This window comes from Octopus sinensis, linkage group LG2, assembly GCF_006345805.1.
Source record: "Octopus sinensis linkage group LG2, ASM634580v1, whole genome shotgun sequence".
NCBI lineage: Eukaryota > Metazoa > Mollusca > Cephalopoda > Octopoda > Octopodidae > Octopus > Octopus sinensis.
The window spans coordinates 20,668,857-20,695,616 of NC_042998.1; the positions used below are offsets into that span (position 1 = coordinate 20,668,857).

Sequence of the window (26,760 nt, forward strand, 5' to 3'; positions counted from 1 at the left end):
TGAGGGGGTACGGGGAGTTTCTTTTTTGATTTTTTTATTTGTTTTTCTTGTGCATTGTTGTGTACTCTGTTGCTGGGGACACCCAGTGTGTTATTGTCTGCATTTGTCCCCCACCACCATAACCATCACCTGGCAACCTGTGGCTGGTGTGATTTACATCTGTGTAACTTAATGGATCAACAAGGGAGGTACCAGGCTTAAGGGAGAAAAAATAACAAGCACTGGCATCGATTCATTTGGCTAAAACTTCTTCAAAGCATTGCCCCAGTATGGCCACGGTCAAATGACTGAAACAAGAAGAAGATATAGGATGAGAATGGGGAAGATAAAAAGGAAAAGCATGGCTGTGTGGTAAGAAGCTTGCTTCCCATCCACATGGTTGCAGGTTCAGTCCCACTACGTGGCACCTTGGGCAAGTGTCTTCTGCTATAGCCTCAAGCTGACTAATGAAACTGAAAGAAGCCCGTATTATATATATATATATATATATGTATATATATATATAGAAAATTAAGAGGAATGACTACTAAAGTGGACACCCTATATGTTAAACTTCAGATTTTTTAAATATGCTAACCCACTGGTTTTAATTGATTAACATCGATTTCTACCCATATTATTTAATATGTGTCCGTTGCCAGCCTCGCCTGGCCCCCGTGCCGGTGACACGTAAAAGCACCATCTGTTCGTGGCCGTTTGCCAGCTCTGTCTGGCCCCCGTGTCGGTGGCACGTAAAAGCACCATCCGTTCGTGTCCGTTGCCAGCATCGCCTGGCCCTGTGCCGGTGACACGTAAAAGCACCATCCATTCGTGGCCGTTTGCCTGCCCTGTCTGGCACCTGTGCAGGTGGCACGTAAAAGGCACCCACTACACTCACGAAGTGGTTGGTGTTAGGAAGGGCATCCAGCCGTAGAAACACTGCCAGATCTGAATGGGCCTGACGAAGCCTTCCAGCTTCACAGACCCCCAGTTGAACCGTCCAACCCATGCTAGCATGGAAAGCGGACGCTAAATGATGATGATGATGTATGTATGTATGTATGTATGTACCTACGTATATATGTATATGTTTGTGTGTTTGTGTTTGTCCTTCACCCCACCATCGCTTCGATGTTGGTGTGTTTATGTCCCCATAACTTAGTGGTTCAGCACAAGAGACCGATAGAATATGTACTAGGCTTACAAAGAATAAGTCCTGGGGTCGATTTGCTCGACTAAAGGCGGTGCTCCAGCATGGCTGCAGTTATGTGACAGAAACAAATAAAAGAATAAAAGAATGGGGAAAAAGTTTTGTGTGTGTCTGTGTGTCTTTGAGTGCTTCTGGATTTCTGTGAATCTTTCCATGTGGGGTGCAAGACTGAAAACGAAAAAACATATAAAAACTAAAGCAAAAAGAAGTACACAAAAGAATACTTGACACATCTGCAAAAAAAAAGGGGTCTGATCAATCATTAATGAAACCTTTTACAAACCAAAGTTTTTTAAGAGAATTTATTCATTAGTGTTTTTTTTTGTTGTTTTTATTCATTTTTATTCAGGGGGAGATTTTTTTTTTTGGCTTTTTAACCACTTGCCTCCCAACAAACAGCACCTCCAGCACTCAGACCCTTATATCAACCTTGCTATCAGTCGATAGTGGGAGACAATCGAGAATTCATAGGAATTCACTTGAATTTGTTCGTTAAGTATGTACATGGGTTGGTGTTAATAATTTAATTGGTTTACATTCGTTAGAAAGGATTTCAGCACAAACTCACTCGGCTTTCTTTTTCTCACCTAATTTCCCAGACCATTTGCGCTTCATCCATCTAATGGCATGGAATGTGGAAATAATGACTGGTATGCTAACTGGCAGGAACAGTGGAATGTAAATGGCAAACCTAAAACAGAAAAGGAAGATGTACTTGCACAGCGAGTGACTTGATCTGAGAACGTGTGCTGGAACGAAAACAATTGCAGCGTGGAAGGTGTTTATAAGCCATTTAAGAAACACAGAAAAACCGTTAGATTCACTTCAACGTTTAAATTTAATCTGTCATGCTGCACGAAGTTTTGTCAGTGAACAGGTCGCAGTCTCAAAGCAACAAAAATATTTTGACAAATTAAATTTAAATGTTGAAGTGAATCTAACGGTTTTTGTGTGTTTCTGAAATGGCTTATAAACACCTTCCACGCTAGAAAAGGAAGAATTATGCTTGAAGAGAGGCGACAGAAGTAAAAACAGATGAAAAGATACAGAGAGAGAACTTTTATAATTTGTGTTTTTGAAGAATTTTCTCCGCAAAAACTGTATTCGACTAAGTCAATGAATATTGATTTCAAATTTCGGCACAAGGCCAGCAATTTGGGGGAAGGAGGTAAGCCGATCACATCACCCTCAGCACTTGACCGATATTTATTTTACTGACCCCAGCGAAAGGATGAAAAGGAAGTCAACCTTGGTGGAATTTGAACTATGAACATGAAGACAGATAAATTACCGCAAAGCATTTTATATTTCTTTATTGCCCACAAGGGGCTAAACATAGAGGGTACAAACAAGGACAGACAAAGGGATTAAGTCAATTACTTTGACCCCAGTGCATAAGTGGTACTTTATTTATCGACCCTGAAAGGATGAAAGGCAAAGTCGACCTTGGCGGAATTTGAACTCAGAATGTAACGACAGACGAAATACCTATTTTTTTTTACTACCCACAAGGGGCTAAATATAGAGAGGACAAACAAGGACAGACAAAGGGATTAAGTCGATTACTTTGACCCCAGTGCATAAGTGGTACTTTATTTATTGACCCTGAAAGGATGAAAGGCAAAGTCGACCTCGGCGGAATTTGAACTCAGAACGTAATGGCAGACGTAATACGAATAAGCATTTTGCCCGGTGCGCTAACGTTTCTGCCAGCTCACCGCCTTGATTAAGTTAATAAATATTGCTTTACCAAACATGCCCACAAATGACCCAGATCTCTCCAAGAAATTTCAAGTTAATTTGAGACGAAATCATTCTCTCACTTTGACTTAAATAACAACAACAATACAATATATACCATTTGACACAGTGGTATAGTGAAATGTATTGTAATGTATTATAGCATAGTGTGGCAACAATGGTTATTGAGCGTGGTGATACATAAAAGATTCAGTAGGAATTGCTATGATGTAAATTGAAATAGAACAACCAGACTTACTTTTGATCTTCAGGAAAATAGAGTAATTCCAAGAGTGACTGGTCAAAGAAGGCCTTCTCTGAAACAGATTTATTTTATATTACAGTTTACATATAAATATATATATATATATATATATATATAAAAGGGAGAATTCACAAAAAAAAAAACCCAAAAGACAAAGACAGGTGGTGTAGACAACAAACAGATGTATTAGTATAATGCTCGGGAACTGAAAAAGACTTTAATGTTTCGAGCCTACGCTCTTCCACAGAAAGGAACACAGAAAGAAACAAAGAGAGGAAATAAAGAGAGAAAATAAAGAATGTGTAGTGGCTAGCAATCTATCATGGCGAAGGCCAGACAGAAGGGTCACACAGGAGAGCTAGGGAGAAAGGGAGATAACAAAGTGGTGGTGATCCCAAAACGAAGGTGTGCGTGCATGTGTATAAGAGAGTTGTATGTGTGTGTGGAAGAGGGCTGTTGATCTTGACGTGTGCATGTGTGTATGTATGTGTAGATGTGAAAATGTGGGTCTGGGAAGTGGTCAGTGCTAATGTGTGAGTGGTCATGCGTTGAGATGTCATGTGTCGTGTGGTATGGTGGTGTAAGGTGTAGTGGTGTGTGGTGTGGTGTAATGGTGTTAGGAGGTGGGGGGGCAGGAATGGGAAAAGCAATATATACATCATCATCATCATCGTTTAGCATCCGTTTTCCATGCTAGCATGGGTTGGACTATATATATATATATATATATTATACATACACAGAGGATGCAATCAGGAAAAATAGAACTCAAAATATGAGTATGTGTCATCATCGTTGTCATCGTCATCGTCGTTTAACGTCTGCTTTCCATGCCGGCATGGGTTGGACGGTTTGACTGAGGACTGGCGAGCCAGAAGGCTGCACCAGGCTCCAATCTAATCTGACTAGGTTTCTACAGCTGGATGTCCTTCCTAATGCCAACCATTCCAAAAGCATAGTAGGTGCTTTTTACGTGCCACCAGCATGACAAGGACCGAGAGTTCCATGTGTTGGCACTTATAAAACTGGTTTCAGATCACAGGGTTTACCTCTGTGTGTGTGTGTGTGTTTGTGTGTGTCTAAAACATATATATAAATATATGTTTCAAAAAATATATATATTGGCGGTGCCCTAGCATGGCCACAGCTCGTGAGCTGAAACTAGATAAAATTTTAAAAAATAAATAAATAAAAAAATATATATAATCTTTTATATTTTTTCACTCGTTTCAGTCACTTGACTGCGACCATGCTGGAGCACCGCTTTTAGTCAAACGAATCAACCCCAGGACTTATTCTTTGTAAGCCTAGTACTTATTCTATCGGTCTCTTGTGCTGAACCACTAAGTTACAGAGACATAAACATGCCAACATCAGTTGTCATGCGATGGTGGGGGGACAAACACAGACACACAAATATATAGATATATACATATGATGGGCTTCTTACAATTTCCACCTACCAAATCCACTCACAGGGCTTTGGTCAGCCTGAGGCTATAGCAAGACACTTGCCCAAAATGCTATGCGGTGGGATTGAACCTGGAATCACATGGATGGGAAGGAAGCTTCTTACAACACAGCTACTCCTGTGTCTCAATATATATATTGCGCCTCCATATATATATCATCATCATCATCATCATCGTTTAACGTCCGCTTTCCATGCTAGCATGGGTTGGACGGTTCAACTGGGGTCTGGCAAGCCCGAAGGCTGCACCAGGCCAGTCAGATCTGGCAGTGTTTCTACAGCTGGATGCCCTTCCTAACGCCAACCACTCCGAGAGTGTAGTGGGTGATTTTATGTGCCACCGACACAGGTGCCAGACGAGGCTGGCAGACGGCCACGCTCGGATGGTGTTTTCTTATGTGTCACCGACACAGGTGCCAGACGGGGCTGGCGGACGGCCACACTCGGATGGTGTTTGTTATGTGCCCTCAGCACGGAGGCCAGTCGTTGCGGTACATATATATATATATATATATATATATATACATGAATTACAAAGTGAGATAGGGGTTGTGAGTGTAACCCTCTATGGGATAACGTATATCCAATATACTGCCAGTAAAGCACCCAGAAATGCTAATACATAAATGCTAAGAATTGCAATGCAATTAATTCATTTATTGTATTATATGGGCAAAGGTAAAATGTTTTACCACAAATTCATAATACAAAATAAGAAAATGGAGGAATATATTTAAATCAATCATCAACTACTAGATAATACCAATTCATATAATTTATTAACTAATTATATAGGAACATCAAGATCAAACATAATAATACAGAATAAAACAGAATAATAGCCTTTTGTAACGTAATACAATAAACTCTGGACTTTGTATATGTACACTTTCGTGTGGATATGTGTATGTATGTATATTCTAATATATTGATTTGACTAACTGTAACCTTATGTGTATGTATATTATTATGTATATACTTATATATATGTAGGTACATGTGTGTATACACTTATATGTATGTGTATGCATGTATATGTACTTATTCTTGTATATGTGTACCTTCTCTAATATTCATATTTTCATTTTATAACTCTGTAACTGAACTTTATAATCTCTGAAGAGGCCTTGGGATATATATATATATATATATATCATTTATAACCACATATTACCTTAATACACCTGGCTAATATGAGCATAATGAGATACTCTTATCTACATGGCTGAAACAGCTGTAAGATCTATTTTATATTTATATTTATTAATACATATTGTACTTATGGTATTATATTACTCATTGATGTGTATCTAGTAGTTGATGATTGATTTAAATATATTCCTCCATTTTCTTATTTTATATATATATATATATAACAGGTCACATACACAGATGAAAGCCATTCTAAAGTAACTTTCAAATGAACACCACCAGAACGAAAAAAAAAGAGCAGATGACCAAACTGTATATGGCACAGAACATTCATAGCTGACATGAGAGATCAATATCACGTGGCAGGATGTTGAGAAAACTGCAGCCCACAGAAACAAGTGGTATCAACTTGCTGCCCACTCTACAACACAAGTGATACACACACACACACACACACACATACACACACATGCATGCACACATATGAAATTGAGATGATTCAGAAATCCATTTCGCATTTAAATGATGTACAAAAATTACATTTTTTATTTTTTCTAAAATTTTATTTGTATATTGATTTTTTTATTAAATCAATCATCTTCACTATTTTATTGTGTTACGTCTTTTGGTTTATATATTGTTTTATACATTTTAGAACCATATCAATCAAACAATAAAGAAATGTCCATTGTCCTACAAATGACACATGATGTATAATGGTAATCCGTTCAATTGTCTAGACATTTATTTAGAAGCTCGACTGACCTCAGTGATTCTAAAGTTCCTTTAGTATTTATGTAAAATGGCTTAATGCCAAAGGAACTTTAGAATCACCTTACATCATCATCATCATCGTTTAACATCCGCTTTCCATGCTAGCATGGGTTGGACGATTTGACTGAGGGCTGGCGAGCCAGATGGCTGTGCCAAGCTCCAATCTGATCTGGCAGAGTTGCTACAGCTGGATGCCCTTCCTAACGCCAACCACTCCAAGAGTGTAGTGGGTGCTTTTATGTGCCACCGGCACGAGGGCCAGTCAGGCAGTACTGGCAACAGCCATGCTCAAATGGTGCGTTTTACGTGCCACCTGCACAGGAGCCAGTCCAGTGGCACTGGCAACGACCTCGCTTGAATGTTTTTTCAAGTGCCAGTAAGGCGAGGCGATGCTGGTAACGATCAAGCTTGAACGGTGCTTTTTACATGCCACCGGCACAGAAGGCAATCTATACATACATATATAAACATATATAGACATAAATAGACATATATATGTGCAAATACACACATGTGTGGTTGTGTGGTAAAAAGCTTCCTTCCCAACTACATGGTTCCAGGTTCAGTCTCACTGCATGACACCTTGGGCAAATATCTTTTAGTATAGGCCTGAGCCAATTAAAACCTAGAGAGTGGATATGGAAGATGAAAAGAAGTCTGTTGTGTGTGTATGTTTGTGTATGTGTTTGTCCCCCACCACTGCTTAACAACCAGTGTTGGTGTGTTTATGTCCCTGTAAGGAGAGCGCTAGAGAGTTGCAAGGAGAGTGCTAGAGAGTTATAAGGAGAGTGCTAGAGAGTTATAAGGAGAGTGCTAGAGAGTTATAAGGAGAGTGCTAGAGAGTTGCAAGGAGAGTGCTAGAAATAATATATAAGCCCAGTACTTATTCTATTGGTCTCTTTTGCCGAACCACTAAGTGACGGGGACGTAAACACACCAGCATCGGTTGTTAAACAATGCTAGGGGGACAAACACAGACACACAAACACACATATATATATACATATATACGACAGGCTTCTTTCAGTTTCCGTCTACCAAATCCACTCACAAGGCATTGGTCGGCCTGAGGCTATAGCAGAAGACACTTGCCCAAGATGCCACGCAGTGGGACTGAACCCGGAACCATGAGGTTGGTTAGCACACTTACCACACAGCCACTCCTGCGCCTATACTTGAGGATTTACGGTAATTATTTTTCAGAACCTATGCATTCAGGTTGTATGTTTACCTTTTTCATTGTTTCGCTAAAAATTTACCAATTGCACATGCACACATGCAGTCTACACTGCATATCATTTCGTGCGTGATTCTATGTGGCAATACACTTCACAAACTGACTTCAAATTTTGGCACAAGGCCAGCAATTTCAAGAGAAAGGATAAGTCAATTACACCAAAGCCAGTGATCAGCTGGTTCTTATTTTATTGACCCCCAAAACAATGGAAGACAAAGTGGAGCTCAGCAGAACTTGAACCCAGAAGTTTACTTCCTAACCACATGAATCCAGGTTCAGTCCCATTGTGTGGCACTCTGGGAAAGTGCCTTCTACTATAGCCTCAGGCCAACCAAGACCTTGTGAGTAGATTTGGTTGAGGAAAAGAAGACTGCCGTACGTGGGTGTGTGTGCGTCTGTCCCCCACCACAACTTGACAACTGTTGTTGGTGTATTTACATCCCCTATAATCTAGCAGTTCAGCAAAAGAGACCAACAAAATAAGCACTAGGCTTAAAATAAAGAATAAGTACTTGAGTCGATTTATTGAACTAAAATTCGTCATGGGAAAGCCACAGTCAAATCACTGAAACAAATAAAACACAAAACAAGTAAACACACACACACACATGACATGACTGTCTATCAGAGTTTTAGAATAAATACACCATAACTTGCATATCATAACAAGCAAACGAAACGTTGGCAACAAGAAAGGGATCGAGCCATAATGTTATATTAGGGAGACAATCAAATTCGATGACTGGCATCCGTGCTAGCGGGGTGCAAAGAGCACCATACGAGTGTGATCGTTGACAGTGTGATCATTACCAGCGTCGCCTTACTGGCACCTGTGCCCCATGCTAGTAAGGTGCTAAGAGCACCGTCCGAGCTGGATTGTTGCCAGAGCGGCTAACTGGCTTCCATGCCGGTGCCACGTAAAAGGCACCATTCAAGCGTGATCGTTACCAGCGTCGCCTTACTGGCACCTGTGCCGGTGGCATGTGTAAAAAGATTCGAGTGAGGTCGTTGCCAGTACCGCCTGACTGGCGCCCATGCCGGTGGCACGTAAAAAGCACCCACTACACTCTCAGAGTGGTTGGCGTTAGGAAGAGCATCCAGCTGTAGAAACTCTGCCAGATCAATATTGGAGCCTGGTGCAGCCATCTGGTTCACCAGTCCTCAGTCAAAATCGTTTAACCCATGCTAGCATGGAAAGCGGATGTTAAACGATGATGACTATGATGAAGAAGAAGAAAGCGAGCCTGGAGCATGTACAGAGACACACACGCACATACTTACACATACTTATATACATACCCGTGGAGGCACAATGGCCCAGTGGTTAGGGCAGCGGACTCACGGTCATAGGATCGCGGTTTCGATTCCTAGACCAGGCATTGTGAGTGTTTATTGAGCGAAAACACCTAAAGCTCTACGAGGCTCCAGCAGGGGAAGGGGGGGGCGATCCCTGCTGTACTCTTTCCCCACAACTTTCTCTCACTCTTTCTTCTGTTAGCCTACTATCTTAGCCAGTGGGGTGGCATTGTTTGAAGGCTAAAACAATGCGAAGCGCATTGTGACCAGCAACGTGTAGTAACATCTGATAGCCTGGTTGGTCACGGTGATATATATATATATATATATATATATATATATATATATATATATATATATATATATATATATATATAATATATATATATATGTGGAGGCACAATGGCCCAGTGGTTAGGGCAGCGGACTCGCGGTCATAGGATCGCAGTTTCGATTCTCAGACCGGGCGTTGTGAGTGTTTATTGAGCGAAAACACCTAAAAGCCCCACGAGGCTCCGGCAGGGGATGGTGGTGATCCCTGCTGTACTCTTTCACCACAACTTTCTCTCACTCTTTCTTCTGTTTTCCTGCTCGCCTAGCCAGCGGGCTGACGTTGTTTGAAGGCTAAAAACAATGCGAAGCGCATAGTGACCAGCGATGTGTAACAACATCTGAAAGTCTGGTCAGTCACAGTGATCACGGTGATATATATATATATATATATATATATATACACACACATATATATATATATCATCATCATCATCATCATCATTTAGCGTCCGTTTTCCATGCTAGCATGGGTTGGACGGTTCTACTGGGGTCTGTGAAGCCAGAAGGCTTCATCAGATATATATATATACACACATATATATATATATATATATATATGTAGAGGTGCAATGGCTTAGTGGTTAGGGCAGTGGACTCGCGGTTGTAGGATCGCGGTTTCGATTCCCAGACGTGGGGTTGTGAGTGTTTATTGAGCAAAAACACCTAAAGCTCCACGAGGCTCCGGCAGGGGGTAGTGGTGGCCATCCCTGCTGTACTCTTTCACCACAACTTTCTCTCACTCTTTCTTCTGTTTTCCTGCTCGCTTAGCCAGCAGGGTGGCGTCATTTGAAGGCTAAAACAATGCGAAGCGCATAGTGACCAGCGATGTGTAACAACATCTGATAGCCTGGTTGGTCACGGTGATCACACGGTGATATACATACCCAGATCATCCAAGCTGATAGATCTACGTCTGTAGACCAGGAATGAGTGACCAAGGCAGCAACAATACCCCTCTCTCTCACTCAGATAAAGGGCAAGGATTTGCCATTCCTTACAATCATCATCATCATCATCATCATCGTTTAACGTTCGCTTTCCATGCTAGCATGGGTTGGACGGTTCAACTGGGGTCTGGCAAGCTCGAAGGCTGCACCAGGCCAGTCAGATCTGGCAGTGTTTCTACAGCTGGATGCCCTTCCTAACACCAACCACTCCGAGAGTGTAGTGGGTGATTTTATGTGCCACCGACACTTTTATGTGCCACCATTTCTTATAGACTAATTCCTGCCAAAATAGGCTGATGCTGGATGCCACAGATTCTAGATTTTACTCTGATCAGCGGAGCTTACCAGACATGAAAGAAAGATCATTGAGAAATGATTCCAAAGATAGATCATGCCAAAATGTCTGAGAATTTTCTGGATTACTTATTAACCTCCTCAGCTAAACAAATTAACAAAAGTGTAATATTTACATTTATGGCGGATTTCAATTTGGAAATTAAACTAGCAAAAAAAAAAAGAAAAATGGTGAAGATGTCAATATTAAAAATAAATAAATAATCATATTTGTTCATCTGGAATTTGAATTATGCAATAAAGCAGAAAATCTGGAAATTGCAACGTCTATTACGAATATGAGGAAATTGTATTTTCCATGCCACATACTTATAAACACGTGGGGAGTATGTGTGTGTGTGTGTCTGGTTGTGTATGCGTGTGTGTATGGTTATGTGCGTGTGTGTGTATGGTTATGTGCGTGTGTGTGTCTGGTTGTGTATGAATGTGTGTATGGTTGTGTGTCTGGTTGTGTTTGCATGTGTGTCTGGTTGTGAATGGTTGTGTATGTGTGTGTGTGTCTGGTTGTGTATGCATGTGTATGTGTGTGTATGTGTGTGTATGGTTGTGTATGCATGTGTGTATGGTTGTGTATGTGTGTGTGTATGGTTGCGTTTGCATGTGTGTATGGTTGTGAAAGCATGTGTGTAGGCACATACATATATATTGTGAGCAAGTGTGTACATGTGTGTGTGTGCACGTGTATCTATGTGTGTATGCAGGTGTGTGTGTGTGTGTGTGTGGTGTGTGTGTGTAGTCAGGAGAGTAGAACTATAAGAAAGAAGAGGATGGAAGATGTGGTGGTTATCAGTATGCTTTTCCTAAAGACAATAGTAACAAAATCAAGTATGGTTCCAATGGAAGAATTATAACCAATTTCTAAATTTATGTAACTAATATGTTAACACTGCATGCAGATAGTCATCACTATATTATAAAGAACAAAATAATTTTTTTTCTTTAATTTTTCAATGTATACAATACCTGAGGATATCACAGCTTTTTTGGAGGCAAAAAACGCTTTGTCATCTTTGCCTTCCGCTAAGAGTTTTATACTTTCTTCAATAGATGACACTGCCAATTTTACCTGTAAAAGAATAGCATACATTAAACAGTTATACAGTGATACCGCAAGGTATGAGTTTAATTTGTTCCATGACTGAGTTTGTCTTACGATTTACTCATTGAAATTAACTAAAATATAATTAATCTGTTAGATTAATCTGAAAGAAGCCCATCGTATATATGTATATATACTGTATATATGTAAAATTAGAAAAAAAACACCTTTTATCAATTCAAAATGAACAATTAAATTACACCATCTAGAAAATTACATATAATAGAAAAGTTAAATTGCAAAAATAATAAAAACGTATATAATAGGTATTATATTATTACATTATATAGCATGGAAAACGGACGCTAAATGATGAAATGAATGAAAAATATTATATACGTTTTTATTATTATTTTTGCAATTTACTTAATCTTTACATTTTATTGTTATTTTAATTTTAACTTTTCTATTATATGTAATTTTCTAGATGGTGTAATTTAATTATTCATTTTAAATTGAAAAAAGGTGGTTTTTTTCTAATTTTTTATATATATATATATATTATATTGTGTGAAATTTGATTTAGCATTTCTAAATTGAATTTTTTTCCTTGTAAGTTTGGATTTTATTCCCTCAAATAATAATTATATATATATATATATATGTGTGTGTGTGTGTGTGTGTGTGTGTATGTGTGTATATGTGTTTGTGTGTCTGCGTTTGTCCCCCTAACATCGCTTGACAACTGATGCTGGTATGGTTTACGTCCCCGTAACCTAGCGGTTCGGCAAAAGAAACCGATAGAATAGGCACTGGTCTTTCTAAGGCCATGGTGGTGGACCCTTTCCCAAAGGACAGAGCAGAACAGAAAATTCTTAATCACACGGCTATACATAAGTTTTAATGTTTTAAAGTAAGCAAAGGAAATGGAACTGAACAACTCACCTCTTCTCCAATGGCATCCTTAATTACAATATTACTGATCTCACCAAGTAGTTTGGCTAGTGACTGTAGAGTTGATGTAGAACTCACAATATTTTCAACAGCTCGAGATCGTAACCAACCAGCAAGCTCCTATAAACAAACAACAAAATAAAGACATTTTTATTTGAATAATAATAATAATAATAAGATCTTGAAATAGAAATCAGCAAAATGTGGAACCTGATGACTAAAACAATACCTGTTGTCATAGGTGCCCTGGGAATGATAGCAAAAGGGGCTGATCACTACCTAATTCAGATACCAGGAAACCCCACAATGGCAGAAATTCAAAAGATAGTGCTCATGGGAACTGCTCATATCCTACCCAAAATACTTTCTATGTACTCTCAAGTTTTAAAACAAACATAATTTTCGGGTTTTTTTTGGGGGGGGGGGTTAGGCATTCACTAGTACAACACTAAATACAAAACCAAATATATGGCACACTAGGCATAACAACAATACGAACTTCCAACCTGTTGTCTCTTGAGGTCTTTGGGTGAGACTTGGAGCCAACTTGTACAAATATAAAGCAAAAGTCAAACATAGAATAATAATAATAATAATAATAATAATAATAATAATAATAATAACAACCACCACCACCTGGTAAGCTGGAAACGATGTGCCAGACTCCAGTCTGATTTGGTATGGTTTTCTATGGTTGGATGCCCTTCCTAATGCCAACCATTCCAAGAGTGTAATGGATGACTTTTACATGCCACTGGCACAGGTGCCATTTGCATGACATCGGTATCTGCCGTTACTACAATTTTGCTCAGCTTGATGTGTCTTCTTAAGCACATAATGCCAAAGGTCTCAGTCATTGCCTCCATGAGGCCCAACACTCAAAAAGAAATCAGCCACTTTGCTTCCATACAAAACCATATCTATTCGAATTAACTTCTCTCTTCTCACTCCCTCCTTATCCATCTGCTCATATAGAGGGGCGGACCAAAAGTCATTAAGAGGTCTGAAATTTTAATAAATCTGTTTTAATTACATTGACTTTTGTTGTTTTTGATTTTTTTTTCCTTTGAAATTTACAAGGTGATTTTTCACACCTAAAGTACATGTATTCTCTCTCTCTCTCTCTATCTATCTATCTCTCTCTCTCTTTCTCTCTCATCAAAATGCAGAGTAGATGAAACAGGGGCAACTGATGAAGGGGAATATTCTTTATGTTGCATGTCTCGTTTCTCTGTTTGTTTGTTTTTTTTGTTAAAAAAAAGTGTTCTATGTTGTTTTTATGTTTTCATTTCTCATTGTATTCAACGTTTTTTTGATGTCCTGTGCCCATATATGCATGTGTATATATTATTTATAATGTGTGTGTGTGTGTGTGTGTGTATGTGTGTGTATGTGTGTGTGTGTGTGTGTATGTATGTGTGTATGTATGTATGTATGTATGTATGTATGTATGTATGTATGTATGTATAGACCCCAAACTGGATGTCACTGCACTATTCCAAAGGTCCCAGCTAACCCTGTCTAGAGTGATGACTATGTGCTGAAATAGCTAAGGATTCAAGGGTCCACAGCTATTTAATACTTTGCTAAAATATCTGAGAGATCTACATGGAGTGGAGGTAGATGTTTTCAAGAAATAACTTGACCTCATGCTGCCCAAGGCCCCAGATGAACCTATATCACAGCAGAAGATCAAAAGGGGGCAGCAATTTCAAACGCCCTCCTTCACCAAAAGCCAATCACATAAGAATGACCACATCATGTGCCCCAGCCTTTGGGCTGAAACACATAAAAGAATATATATATCATTGCCTTGATATCAAAATGGGCTAACTGGACATTGTATGCATGCATGCATGCATGTATGTATGAATGCATGCATGTATTTATATATATATATATGTGTGTGTGTGTATGTATGCATGTATATGTGTGTGTGTGTGTATATATATATATATATATATATATATCATCATCATCATTATCATCATTTAGCGTTCGTTTTCCATGCTAGCATGGGTTGGACCATATGTAGTTGAAATTTATCGAAAAACAAAAGATGAATGCAGGTGTATGAACAACAAGCAAGTGTATTAGTTTGACGCTCGGGAAAATGAAAATGCTTTTACATTTCGAGCCTGTGCTCTTCAACAGAATGGAATAAGAGGAAATAAAGAGAGAGAGAGAATGTAAAAAGACCTGTATCTGATGCTAAGGTATAGTAAATTTGAAACAGTACATAAGTGAACTATTAACACCCTGATGACTTCTGGCCCAGCCTGACCTCTTGACCAGTCTCAGGGTCAGTTTCACTACTTATCAGTCTATAGTACTCTATTTCTCTGTCTCTCAGACTCGTTTTTCTGCCTCTGTATTTCTCGCATAAGTTACGACTCTGTCTTCTTCCCAAAATCTATCTCACTACGCTTACCTCCCTTCCGACCACTCCAGCCATTTAAGTCGTTTGTTTATTTGATAATGTTCATTCAATTACAACAATTGTCTTCTCTCTTTCTATCTCCCTCCACCACTTCTCTTTTAGACGCCTCACTGCTTTCGTTTTTCTTCACTATCTGCCGTGTTCTTGAGTTTAATGAGCTCACACACAGAGAAACGTACATGGACAATCAATTTTTACATCACAATACACAGTATCGGATGTAAGATACAAATGTGGTGTGCGAAAGAGATAGTGTGATGGACAATTGGCAGACAGAGGCAAAAAGAAAAAAATATATGTAACCAAAGAGACAGAGAAGGACAACCATTGCTACCAGCAAAGAAAAATGGGAGAAAAGAAAAGACAGGTGATTCTAGAGAGAGAGAGGGGGGGAGTCAGACAGACAGAGACAGACAGACAGAGACAGAGAGACAGAGACAGAGAGACAGACAGACAGACAGAGAGACAGACAGACAGACGGACAGACAGAGGCAGAGAGACAGACAGACAGAGACAGGTAGAGAGACAGACGGACAGAGACAGACAGATAGACGAATGGACAGGCAGACAGACAGAGGCAGAGAGACAGACGGACAGACAGAGGCAGAGAGACAGACGGACAGACAGAGGCAGAGAGAGACAGACAAAGACAGACAGTGACAGACAGACAGACAGTGACAGACAGGTACATAGGTAGGTAGGTAGGTACGTACGTAGGTAGGTAAGTAGGTAGATAACACTTAGTCTTAAGTCTAAATAGAAAGAGCTGATGTCATCTATGACCAACAGTCAAAAGGCCATCAATATCGGGTGAGTTTATGGAGGGGGCGGGAAGTAACTAAGTCAATTACATCGACCCCAGTGATCAACATCACTGCTCTCTCACTCAATAATAATAATAATAATAATTGTGTACAGTGCTCAGGTGCACTACAACTCATCTAAAGTGTATATGTAATCAGGTGTAGTTTCGGCGGATTTCGGAAAGCATGAGGGCCTTAAAGGATGCAGTGTCATGGCAGTCAACAACTGACGCAGGCAGTTTATTCCATGCTTCAGCAACTCTGAGCGTGAAAAAATGTTTCCGAAAGTCATGGGAGCTGTGTTGTTTTCTGACTTTGCAGGCATGTCCACGTGTGTTAGACACATGGAGATCAAAAAGGTGTTCAGTGTTGTTGTTGGTGAGGTGGTTGATAACTTTGTGGGTGTTTACCAAGTCCGTTGCCAGACGCTCAGAATATGGTAGGTGTCTGATGGAGGGTATGCGTTTGGTTGCATGTCTCTGGACAGATTCCAGGAGGTCAATGTTCTGAGCAAGATAGGGGTTCCAAACTGATGATGCGAATTCCAAGTGTGATTGTACCATAGCTGTATACAGTTTTAAATAGATGGCTGGAGAGCGGCTAACAAATGATAATAATAACATCGAAAAATATCTTAAGAATGAGAACCCAGGTTCAAAATTTCCCCAAGACATCCGAAGAAGGCTGGAGGGTATATCAGCCGAAACATGTTAACAACAAACAAGATGAGGACAAATATCCATCAATTGTAAATAATGTAAATAATGTACATAATTCCTCATCTCTTAAATATAGAGCTGTAGTATCCAGTACACCCTGGAAAGGGGCTGGTGTGAAGAAGGGCACCTAGCTGTAGAAATGAAATTAAAATGAAATGCAGATGACATGAGGCCCTCACAACCCTTCTGGGTAAGCAGATCCATCCAACCAAACCAAAATGGATAGTGAATGTAAAAGCAGAATGGACAATCATCATCATCATCATTTAGTGTCTGCTTTCCATGCTGGCATGGGTTGGACAGTCTGACTGAAGCTAGTACACTGGAGAGCTGCCCCAAACTCCAATCTGCTTTGGCAGGGTCTCTACAGCTGGATGCCCTTCCTATGCCAACCACTCCAAGAGTGTAATGGGTGCTTTTTACATGCCACTGGCACAGGTGCCAGTTATGTGACACTGGCATCAACAACAACTAAATGATCATATACAACAGACTAACACACGGATATAAGTCATCAAAATTGCTCTCAAGACGTTAGCCAACCTGAGACTACTACAAAAATACATGCTTGACTAAGGTGCCACACAGTGGGATAGAACCTGGAACCACATGGCGAGGAAGTGAATTTCTTAACTATGTTGTCATTCAGTTAATATTTCATCAAGTAACCCAAAAGTTTGAGTATATCAGATGCAAAAATGAATGCACTTAAAAAAAAAAAAATAGACTTACCCATTCAGTGACCCCAGCAGAACCAATAGGAGAAAAAGTAACATTTGAACTGCGAACCTACAAGTAGAGAACAAGAGGTAAAAACACAAACTGTTTTAAATACAGAAAAAGCAAAAAAAGAAAAAGACCAGAAAATTTAATTTACTCAGAAATATTTCACCAAATTCATAAACTATACTTTTTGAAATATGTATCTTTATTGATTTCTGTAAATATTTTACAAATTGGAATATATTAAATGAAACAAATAAATAAAAGGTAGACATATGATAATGAAGCTCAAATAAAATGAACTGTCTGTCATTACTATTTTTAATTAAAAATAGACAATACATGTATATGCATAATGGAATTTTGTTTTCTTTTATTCAGTGTTACACTACTACTGCTGCTAATAATCATCATCATCATCATCATCATCGTTTAGCATCCGCTTTCCATACTAGCATGGGTTGGACGGTTCAACTGGGGTCTGGGAAGCCAGAAGGCTGCACCAGGCCCAGTCTGATCTGGCAATGTTTCTATGGCTGGATGCCCTTCCTAACGCCAACCACTCCGTGAGTGTAGTGGGTGCTTTTTACATGCCACCGGCACAGGTGCCAGGCGAGGCTGGCAAAGGCCACAAACGGATGGTGCTTTTTACGTGCCACCGGCACGAGGCCAGTCAATGTTGATCGATTTTGATTCTCACTTGCCTCAACAGGTCTTCACAAGCAGAGTTTTGTGTCCCAAGAACTGCTGCTAATAATAATAATAATAATAATAATAATAATGATGATGATAATAATAATTCTTTCTTTATTAGTCACAAGAGCCAACAAAAATAAGGACAAAGGGATTAAATTGATTATGTTGGCCCCAGTGCGTAACTGGTACTTAATTTATCAACCCTGAGAGGATGAAAGGCAAAGTGGACTCGGCGGATTTTAACCAACACCAACAATTCTGCCAAAAGTATTTTCTTTTCTACTCTTGGTACAAGGTTCAAAATTTTTTGGAGAGGGGGCCAGTTGATTAGATTGACCCCAGTACGCAACCGGTACTTAATTTATCGACCCCCAAAAGGATGAAAGGCAAAGTCGAGCTTGGCAGAATTTGAACTCAGAACATAAAGACAGACAAAATACCTATTTCTTTACTACCCTCAAGGGGCTAAACACAGAGAGGACAAACAAGGACAGACAAACGGATTAAGTCGATTATATCAACCCCAGTGCATAACTGGTACTTATTTTAATCGACCCCGAAAGGATGAAAGGCAAAGTCAACCTCGGCGGAATTTGAACTTAGAACGTAGCCGCAGACGAAATACCACTAAGCATTTCACCCGGCGTGCTAACCATTCTGTCAGCTCGCCGCCATCCAGCCAATGGTATATCACAACAAAGAGGACAGGAAAATTATTAACAATAACAAATCTCTTACCTGGAGATTAAGAAGCATTCGAATCTGAGTCAGAAATATCTGCATAACTTGATGCAGATCGATATTGACTCGCATCGGGAGGGTATCGTTTGGGCCAGGAGATGGCGTGTTATAAATATGGATGCCACCCCAACGTGGACTCAAGAAGGAATTGCTTCGTTCTCGTTCCCCTACAAACCAAAAGTAAACGCGTAAACACATCAGAGTAAAGCCGAAGAGGAATTTGCCAGAAGAATTTTATTTTTGTTTCTATTATATATTTCTTTACTACTCACAAGGGGCTAAACACAGAGGAGACAAACAAGGACAGACAAAGGGATTAAATCAATTACATCGACCCCAGTGCGTAACTGGTACTTAATTTATCGACCCCAGAAGGATGAAAGGCAAAGTCGACCTCGGCGGAATTTGAACTCGGAACGTAACGGCAGACGAAATACGGTAACGCATTTCGCCCGGCGTGCTAACGTTTCTGCCAGCTCATCGCCTTTTGTTTCCATATTAGGCACAAGACCTGAAATCTTGTGGGGAGGAGCCTGGTCAATTACACTGACTCCAAGATTTCTTTTTTTTTTTTTTTTTGGCTGGTATTTATTTTATTGACCCCCACAAAGGATGAAAGGCATACTCCGCCTTGGCAGAATGTGAACTCAGAACATAAAGCATTTTGTTGCACAACAAACAAAATGCTTAGCACCATATCTTCTGGTTCTTTATTTTCTGAATTCACATTCCACCAAGGTAGACTTATCCTTTTGTGGGGGTCAATAAAATAAATATCATTTCAAAATCTGGTGTCAGTGTAATAATTGACGAGACCCCTCCCCAAAAGTTTCAGGCCTTGTACCTATAGTAGAAAGGAAAAAAAAAATTGCATCATTAACCATAAGAGGGCCCTCTCGTGTAGGCGCTTAGTGCATAAAAGCACACACATAGATCATAGCAGATGAAATTCATCTGTCATAGGAGCCAACAGACAAATTCATCCTTTAGGGGTCGATAAATTAAGTACCAGTAAAACACAGGAGTCAATGTAATCAACTAGTCCTCTCCCCAACAATTTAAGATTATTTAATAATAGGAGATGTACTTGCATAGCAAGTGACCTGATCTGAGATGGTATGCTGGAACGATCTCAGATCTAAGCACCTACATGAGAGGATCTCTCAAGGCTAATAACAGAGTATTTGGTATTCTAACAAGGGCCCCATATTAAGATGGATATAAAGATGACCTTTTGGTATTAATATTGTTTCCGTCACAAATAATTAATTTAAGAAAAACATTATTCTGTCACATACATACTTTGACTTGCTTCATTACTTCATCCATTTATCTGCTAATAATACGTCTACACCATCAAACCAGCATTAGAGCTGTTAGCTGCTCAGAGAAAATTCTATCTGTGTTCCCTGAACGCAAAGGGGTCTGACTAAAGATTCCCTTTGTTTCATATTTTGAACACAGTAAATGTTTATTTATCTCTACAATCTCTCTAAACTGACATTTCATGAAGCCAGGATCGATGGCAGCAGCTCTGAAGTTTTGCACTCAACAGAGAAAGAGTTTCTGATGTTTTCATTATTTCATGACAATTTTGTTCACACACATACACACGTACATACACATGCACACATACACATCTGTATGTATGTTTGTATACATGTGCACACACATCTGTGCATGTGTGCACATGTATACAAACATACACACAAACAATTTAAACAAGTTTCTAGCTAATATTTTTTTCACATATCTTTCATACCACATATAATCTCTCACCATAATATATATATATATATATATATATATGATTTTGATTTTGATTTTTCCAGTTTCAGCTTATGAGCTGTGGCCATGCTGGGGCACCGCCATTGCTGGAGCACCGCCATTTATATATATATACATACATACACACACACACACACACACATATATATATATATATAATATATATATATATATATATATATATACAGATATATATATACACATACATATACATACATATACATATATATGTACATATATATATATATATATATATATTATATATATATACATATACATATATATGTATATCCATACATATATATATATATATATATATATATATATATACATACATATATATATATATATGTACATATATATATATATACACATACATATATATGTATATCCATACATACATATATATATATACACATACACATACACACGTATACATACATGCATACATACATGCATACATATACATACTACATAGATACATACATACATGCATACATATACATACATACTACATAGATACATACATACATACATACATACATACATACTACATAGATACATACATACATATATATATGTTTATATATATATATATATATATATATATATATGAGAAAGATAGAGAGATGCACACGCAGACATACACAGAAAGAGAGACTGTTTCTAGAAATTTCATTTCATTGCTAAGTACAACATTTCATTTTATACGATTTCAATTTCATAATGATGATGATGATGATTACAGAAGCAAATCTTGGATTTTTCATTTCTTCTTCTAAAGTTTTAAGCTCTTATTTTATTATCATTTTAATTTTTTTTCTTTCCTTTCTCTGTTTTCTAAATCTCCCATGACAGGCCGCCTTTTGTTTCCGAGTTAAGTATAAACTAAATTGAATTACAGTTTCATTTTCAAAATAAGTAAATGCATAACAAAACAAAATAAAGATTGATCTGATGAAAGCAATGCAGTAGTATTGCTATCTTGATATGAAAACACATCAACTGATAAACACAAGAGCAGCAGAAGAAAACAGAGTTGCTTACCTTTCTTGTTTCTGATGTACATCGGGCTCTGGTCTCGCGTTGGTACATAAACAATGAAATTTAAGTTGGGGTTGTTGGAAGCTTGGAAACCTAAGGGAAAAAACATGCAAAAATTCATGAAATTAAGGATAATTATTTTCATAAAATTATGCTTTTTCAGACTATTAACTTCGTTTTTAGAGATCATCATCATCATCGTTTAACATCCGCTTTCCATGCTAGCATGGGTTGGACGATTTGATTGAGGGCTAGCAAACCAGATGGCTGCACCAGGCTCCAATCTTGATTTGGCAGAGTTTCTGCAGCTGGATACCTTTCCTAACGCCAACCACTCCAAGAGTGTAGTGGGTGCTTTTACATGCCACCAGCATGAGGGCCAGTTAGGTGTTACTGGCAATGGCCATGCTCAAATGGTGCTTTTTATGTGCCACCTGAACAGGAGCCGGTCCAGCAGCACTGGCAACGACCTCGTTTGAATGTTTTTTACGCATGCCACCAGCAGTAGTGCTAGTAAGGCGACGCAGGTAACAATCACGCTTGAATGGTGTGTTTAACGTGCCATCGACACGGAGGCCAGCTTGTTGCTCTGGCAACGATCTCACTTGTATGGTACTCTTAGCGCTCCACTAGCACGGATGCCAGTCATTGAATTTGATTTTGATTTCGATTTCACTTGCCTCAACAGGTCTTCGAAAAATTTTTTTTAATACACAGATTTATACTAAGCTTTGGTCTGTTTGATCGGCAACACTACACCTGATTTTCTCCCCTCCATATACACACACAAGCATGTATCTGACTCATACACTGTTCACTTCCCAAACATTTGTACATTACTGCATATGCTTTATACGCACTTTTGACAAGTTGTGGTGCACCTGAACACTGTATACAATAATTTCATTATAAATATATTATATTATTATATAATCAACAAGAATTTTATTCTTCAAAGAATTCAAACATGCCCATGGACCACTGAAATCTACAAGCTTCTCTCTCTCTCTCTCTCTCTCTCTGTTTATTTTCTCTATTCCTTTCTGTTGAAGAGCATAGGCTCGAAACATAAAGGACTTTTTCATTTTTCCCAAGTGTCAAACTAATACACCTGCTTGTTGTTCATACAGCTGTCTTCATCTTTTGTTTCTCTATAAGTTTCAATTACTATTACAATTAGTTTAGAAGTAAATGTTTCTGGTTCAAATCTCATCTGGTGTTCCGAGCACATACAAGGAACAAGACATGATGATAATTGGAGAGAAAACAACAGGGAGTCCTCACGTTCTGAACTCCCAATTTATGAGCTCATATGTTTATGAGAATTTTCTATAGGAAAATAAAAAATTTGCTTTTTATTATTCTTTCGTAAACTTGTAGGTGTGGCACAGCACAGGCATGGCTGTGCAGTTAAGAGGCTTGCTTTGTGACTACATGGTTTCAGGTTCAGTCCCACTACACAGCACTTAGGGTGAGTGTCTTCTACTATAGCTCCAGGCTAACTAGAGCCTTGTGAAGGAATTTGGTAGACAGAAAATGTGTGGAAGCCTGTCATATATATATGCATGTGTGTGCATTTGTCCCCACCACCACCTAATTATGGGTGTTGGTGTGTTTGTATCCCCATGACTTAGCAGTCCAGCAAAAGGAACCAATAGAATAAGTACCAGTCTTTAAAAAAATAAATAGGTAATGGGGTCAATTCATTCAACTAAAAATTCATCAAGGCAGTGCCCCAGCATGGCCACACTCTAATGCCTGAAACAAACAACAAGATATTAAAGTCATCTCATCCCAGATAATGGAATTTCTCCTAATTAACTTATGAAAAAAAAATTTTACTTTTTTTATTATTTTATTATTTCAACCAGCTTTGGTCAGCCTGGGGCTATAAGTAGGGGACACTTGCCCAAGGTGCAACATAGTGGAGCTGAACCTAGAACGAAGCGGTTAGGAAGCAAACTCTTTACTAATAATAATATTTAAAAAATTTTTTTTACAATTTTACTATTTTTTTACTATTTTACTATTTTTTACTATTTTTTTTACTATTTTCTAGGTTCGACAAATTTGCTGTTGTCATTTAGTATATTGTTGACTATTATAACGTAATCGCCTTTGCCTATAACAACAAACCGATTGCCCCAAGTGTTTTACTATTTTTACTATTTTTTTACTATTTAACTAATTTTTTTACTATTTTACTAATTTTTACTATTTTAGTATTTTATTATTTCAACCAGCTTTGGTCAGCCTGGGGCTAAAAGTAGGGGGCACTTGCTCATGATGCAACGCAGTGGGGGGCTGAACCTAGAACGAAGCGGTTGGGAAACAAACTCTTTACTAATAATAATATTTTCAAATTTTTTTTTTCCTTATTTGCCACAAGGACAGACGGCGGCAGTGGTAGTGGCGATGGTGGTGGTGGTGGCGGCAGTGGAGGTGGTGGTGGTGATGATGATGCTCGTGGCACTTTTTGCTTAAATGACATCATCTTCCAACTGATAAGCTGACAATCATTAAAATGCACGAAACAAACATTCCGACCAAGTTATTTTAGGAGTAATTTTACCCTACATATTAAATGCTGATGCAGCCATCTGCTCTGAATATGAACACTAAAAGAATCAGTTACCACATGAAATTATTATTATTATTATTATTAGCAAATTTGTTGTTGTTATTATTATTATTATTAGCAAATTTGTTGTTACTGTTATTATTATTATTATTATTATTATTATTATTATTAGCAAATTTGTTGTTATTATTATTATTATTATTATTATTATTAGCAAATTTGTTGTTATTATTATTATTATTATTATTATTATTATTATCATTATTATTATTATTATTATTATTATTATTATTATTAGCAAATTTGTTGTTACTGTTATTATTATTATTATTATTAGCAAATTTGTTGTTACTGTTGTTATTATTATTATTATTATTATTATTATTATAACAAATTTGTTGTTACTGTTATATTATTATTATTATTATTATTATTATTATTATATTATTATTATATTAGCAAATTTGTTGTTACTGTTATTATTATTATTATTATTATTATTATTAAGAAATTTTTTTTTTTTATCGTTGTTGTTGCTATTAAAAAACAAATGAAATAAAATGAATATTTACCGAGTTTGGTTTCTAATGGATTTATCATGTGAGGAAGGTTCTGCAGATCTAGAAAGTTTTCTCCAGTATCATAATCTTTCTGAGGTCTTATGTAAAACCCAGGGTAGAATAATGTCTATGGCAAAGAAAGGAAACAAGAAGGAAAAATGTCAGTGAACAGAAAAATGATTTGGTGTAATAACAGGTGTGGCTGTGTGGTAAGTAGCTTGCTAACCAACCACATGGTTCCGGGTTCAGTCCCACTGCGTGGCATCTTGGGCAAGTGTCTTCTGCTATAGCCCCGGGCTGACCAATGCCTTGTGAGTGGATTTGGTAGACAGAAACTGAAAGAAGCCTGTCGTATATATGTATATATATATATGTGTGTATGTGTTTGTGTGTCTGTGTTTGTCCCCATAGCATTGCTTGACAACCGATGCTGGTGTGTTTACATCCCCGTCACTTAGCAGTTCGGCAAAAGAGACCGATAGAATAAGTACTGGGCTTACAAAGAATAAGTCCCGGGGTCGATTTGCTTGACTAAAGGAGGTGCTCCAGCAAGGCCGCAGTCAAATGACTGAAACAAGTAAAAGAGTAAAGAGTAACAAAATATTAATATATGTATGTAGTGTATTTTTATCTCCCGGGTGGAAGATGGGCTGAATCCTGGAAGTACTGCTCTACCAGGCCAACCCCAGGCAAAGGTGGAGCAAGCCCCTAACTCTTCACATCGTTCTAAAAATCAGTTTAATATCGATGGCCCCAAATAGGGACCGTATCAGATATTAAGCTGATAAGAACAGATACTACACTTTGATCTTAGCCAAAAGGCCGAGAAGCGATAATCTATATTTAGAGCTGGCAGAAACATTAGCACGCCGGGCGAAATGCATTGCCATATTTCGTCTGTCATTACGTTCGAAGTTCAAATTCCGCCAAGGTCGACTTTGCCTTTTATCCTTTCGGGGTCAATAAATTAAGTACCAGTTACGCACTGGGGTCGATGTAATCGACTTAATCCCTTTGTCTGTCCTTGTTTGTCTCCTCTGTGTTTAGCCTTTTGTGGGTAGTAAAGAAATATATATGTGTAGTGGAGGCACATGGCTTAGTGGTTAGAGAAGCGGAGTCGCGGTCAAGGGATCGCAGGTTCAAATCTCAGACCAGGCAATGTATGTGTTTATGAGTGAAACACCTAAGCTCCGGCAGAAGGTAATGGTAAACTTCTGCTTACTCTTTCGCCACAACTTACTCTCACTCTTTCCTCCTGCATCTTGCAGCTCACATGCGACGGACCGGTGTCCCATCAAAGTGGGGAACCTATATGCCAAGGAAACCAGTAAACCAGCCCTTATGAGCCAGGCATGGCTCGAGAAGGAACAAACGAATCTGTGTGTGTGTGTGTGTGTGTGTGTGTGTTAGTATTTCACTTAAGTACAACAAGACTAACAACCTGGTGTAGAACTCAATATACATATGTTTCAGAACATAATGTTAGATGAGTGTAGAATGGTTATAAGAAAAAAGAGATGACACTGAAAAAAACAAAGATTATGTAATGCACTTCATTAGCTTACAGCCCGTTTCTGCTATAAGATGTGGTAGAGTCTTAGTCAAGCAGCCAGATAAGATCCTAGACTTTCATCAGAGCCTTGAATATGAAGTGCACTTTATTTGGGAAAATACCCGGAAATCACGATATACAGATATATCTGTATATATTGAGCTGAGTTGGGGTGCTAGATTCCCTTGTTTGAAAATATAAGGACACAGATTGTGTTGTATAGCCAGATGGAGATGATGTCTCCTGGGGCTAAATTACAGCAACATTCATCCTAAACCAGGACTGCCATGTTATGTTGGCAAACAATCTTTACTTACAGGTGTTAAGATGTGTCCATGAGTAAACCACTTCATTTCACATTG

At 38.4% G+C, this 26,760-nt stretch overlaps 1 protein-coding gene and 1 non-coding gene across 2 annotated transcripts in view; both read right to left on the minus strand.

Annotated features, from left to right (window-relative positions):
* Positions 1 to 1,517: 1,517 nt before the first annotated feature.
* Positions 1,518 to 26,760, minus strand: part of LOC115223497 (GPI transamidase component PIG-S) — a 62,783-nt gene continuing 37,540 nt past the window's right edge. The window contains exons 9-16 of the mRNA XM_029794113.2: positions 24,859 to 24,973; positions 21,709 to 21,798; positions 18,871 to 19,040; positions 17,446 to 17,502; positions 12,743 to 12,871; positions 11,722 to 11,824; positions 3,189 to 3,246; positions 1,518 to 1,880 (exon numbers count right to left, since the gene is read on the minus strand). Of these exons, the coding sequence (XP_029649973.1) occupies positions 1,754 to 1,880; positions 3,189 to 3,246; positions 11,722 to 11,824; positions 12,743 to 12,871; positions 17,446 to 17,502; positions 18,871 to 19,040; positions 21,709 to 21,798; positions 24,859 to 24,973 (849 nt within the window). The 3' untranslated portion in view covers positions 1,518 to 1,753. The remainder of the gene's footprint in view (positions 1,881 to 3,188; positions 3,247 to 11,721; positions 11,825 to 12,742; positions 12,872 to 17,445; positions 17,503 to 18,870; positions 19,041 to 21,708; positions 21,799 to 24,858; positions 24,974 to 26,760) is intronic.
* Positions 25,487 to 25,680, minus strand: LOC115208793. The gene has a single exon (XR_003881245.1). It is a non-coding gene; the product is annotated as a U2 spliceosomal RNA (small nuclear RNA).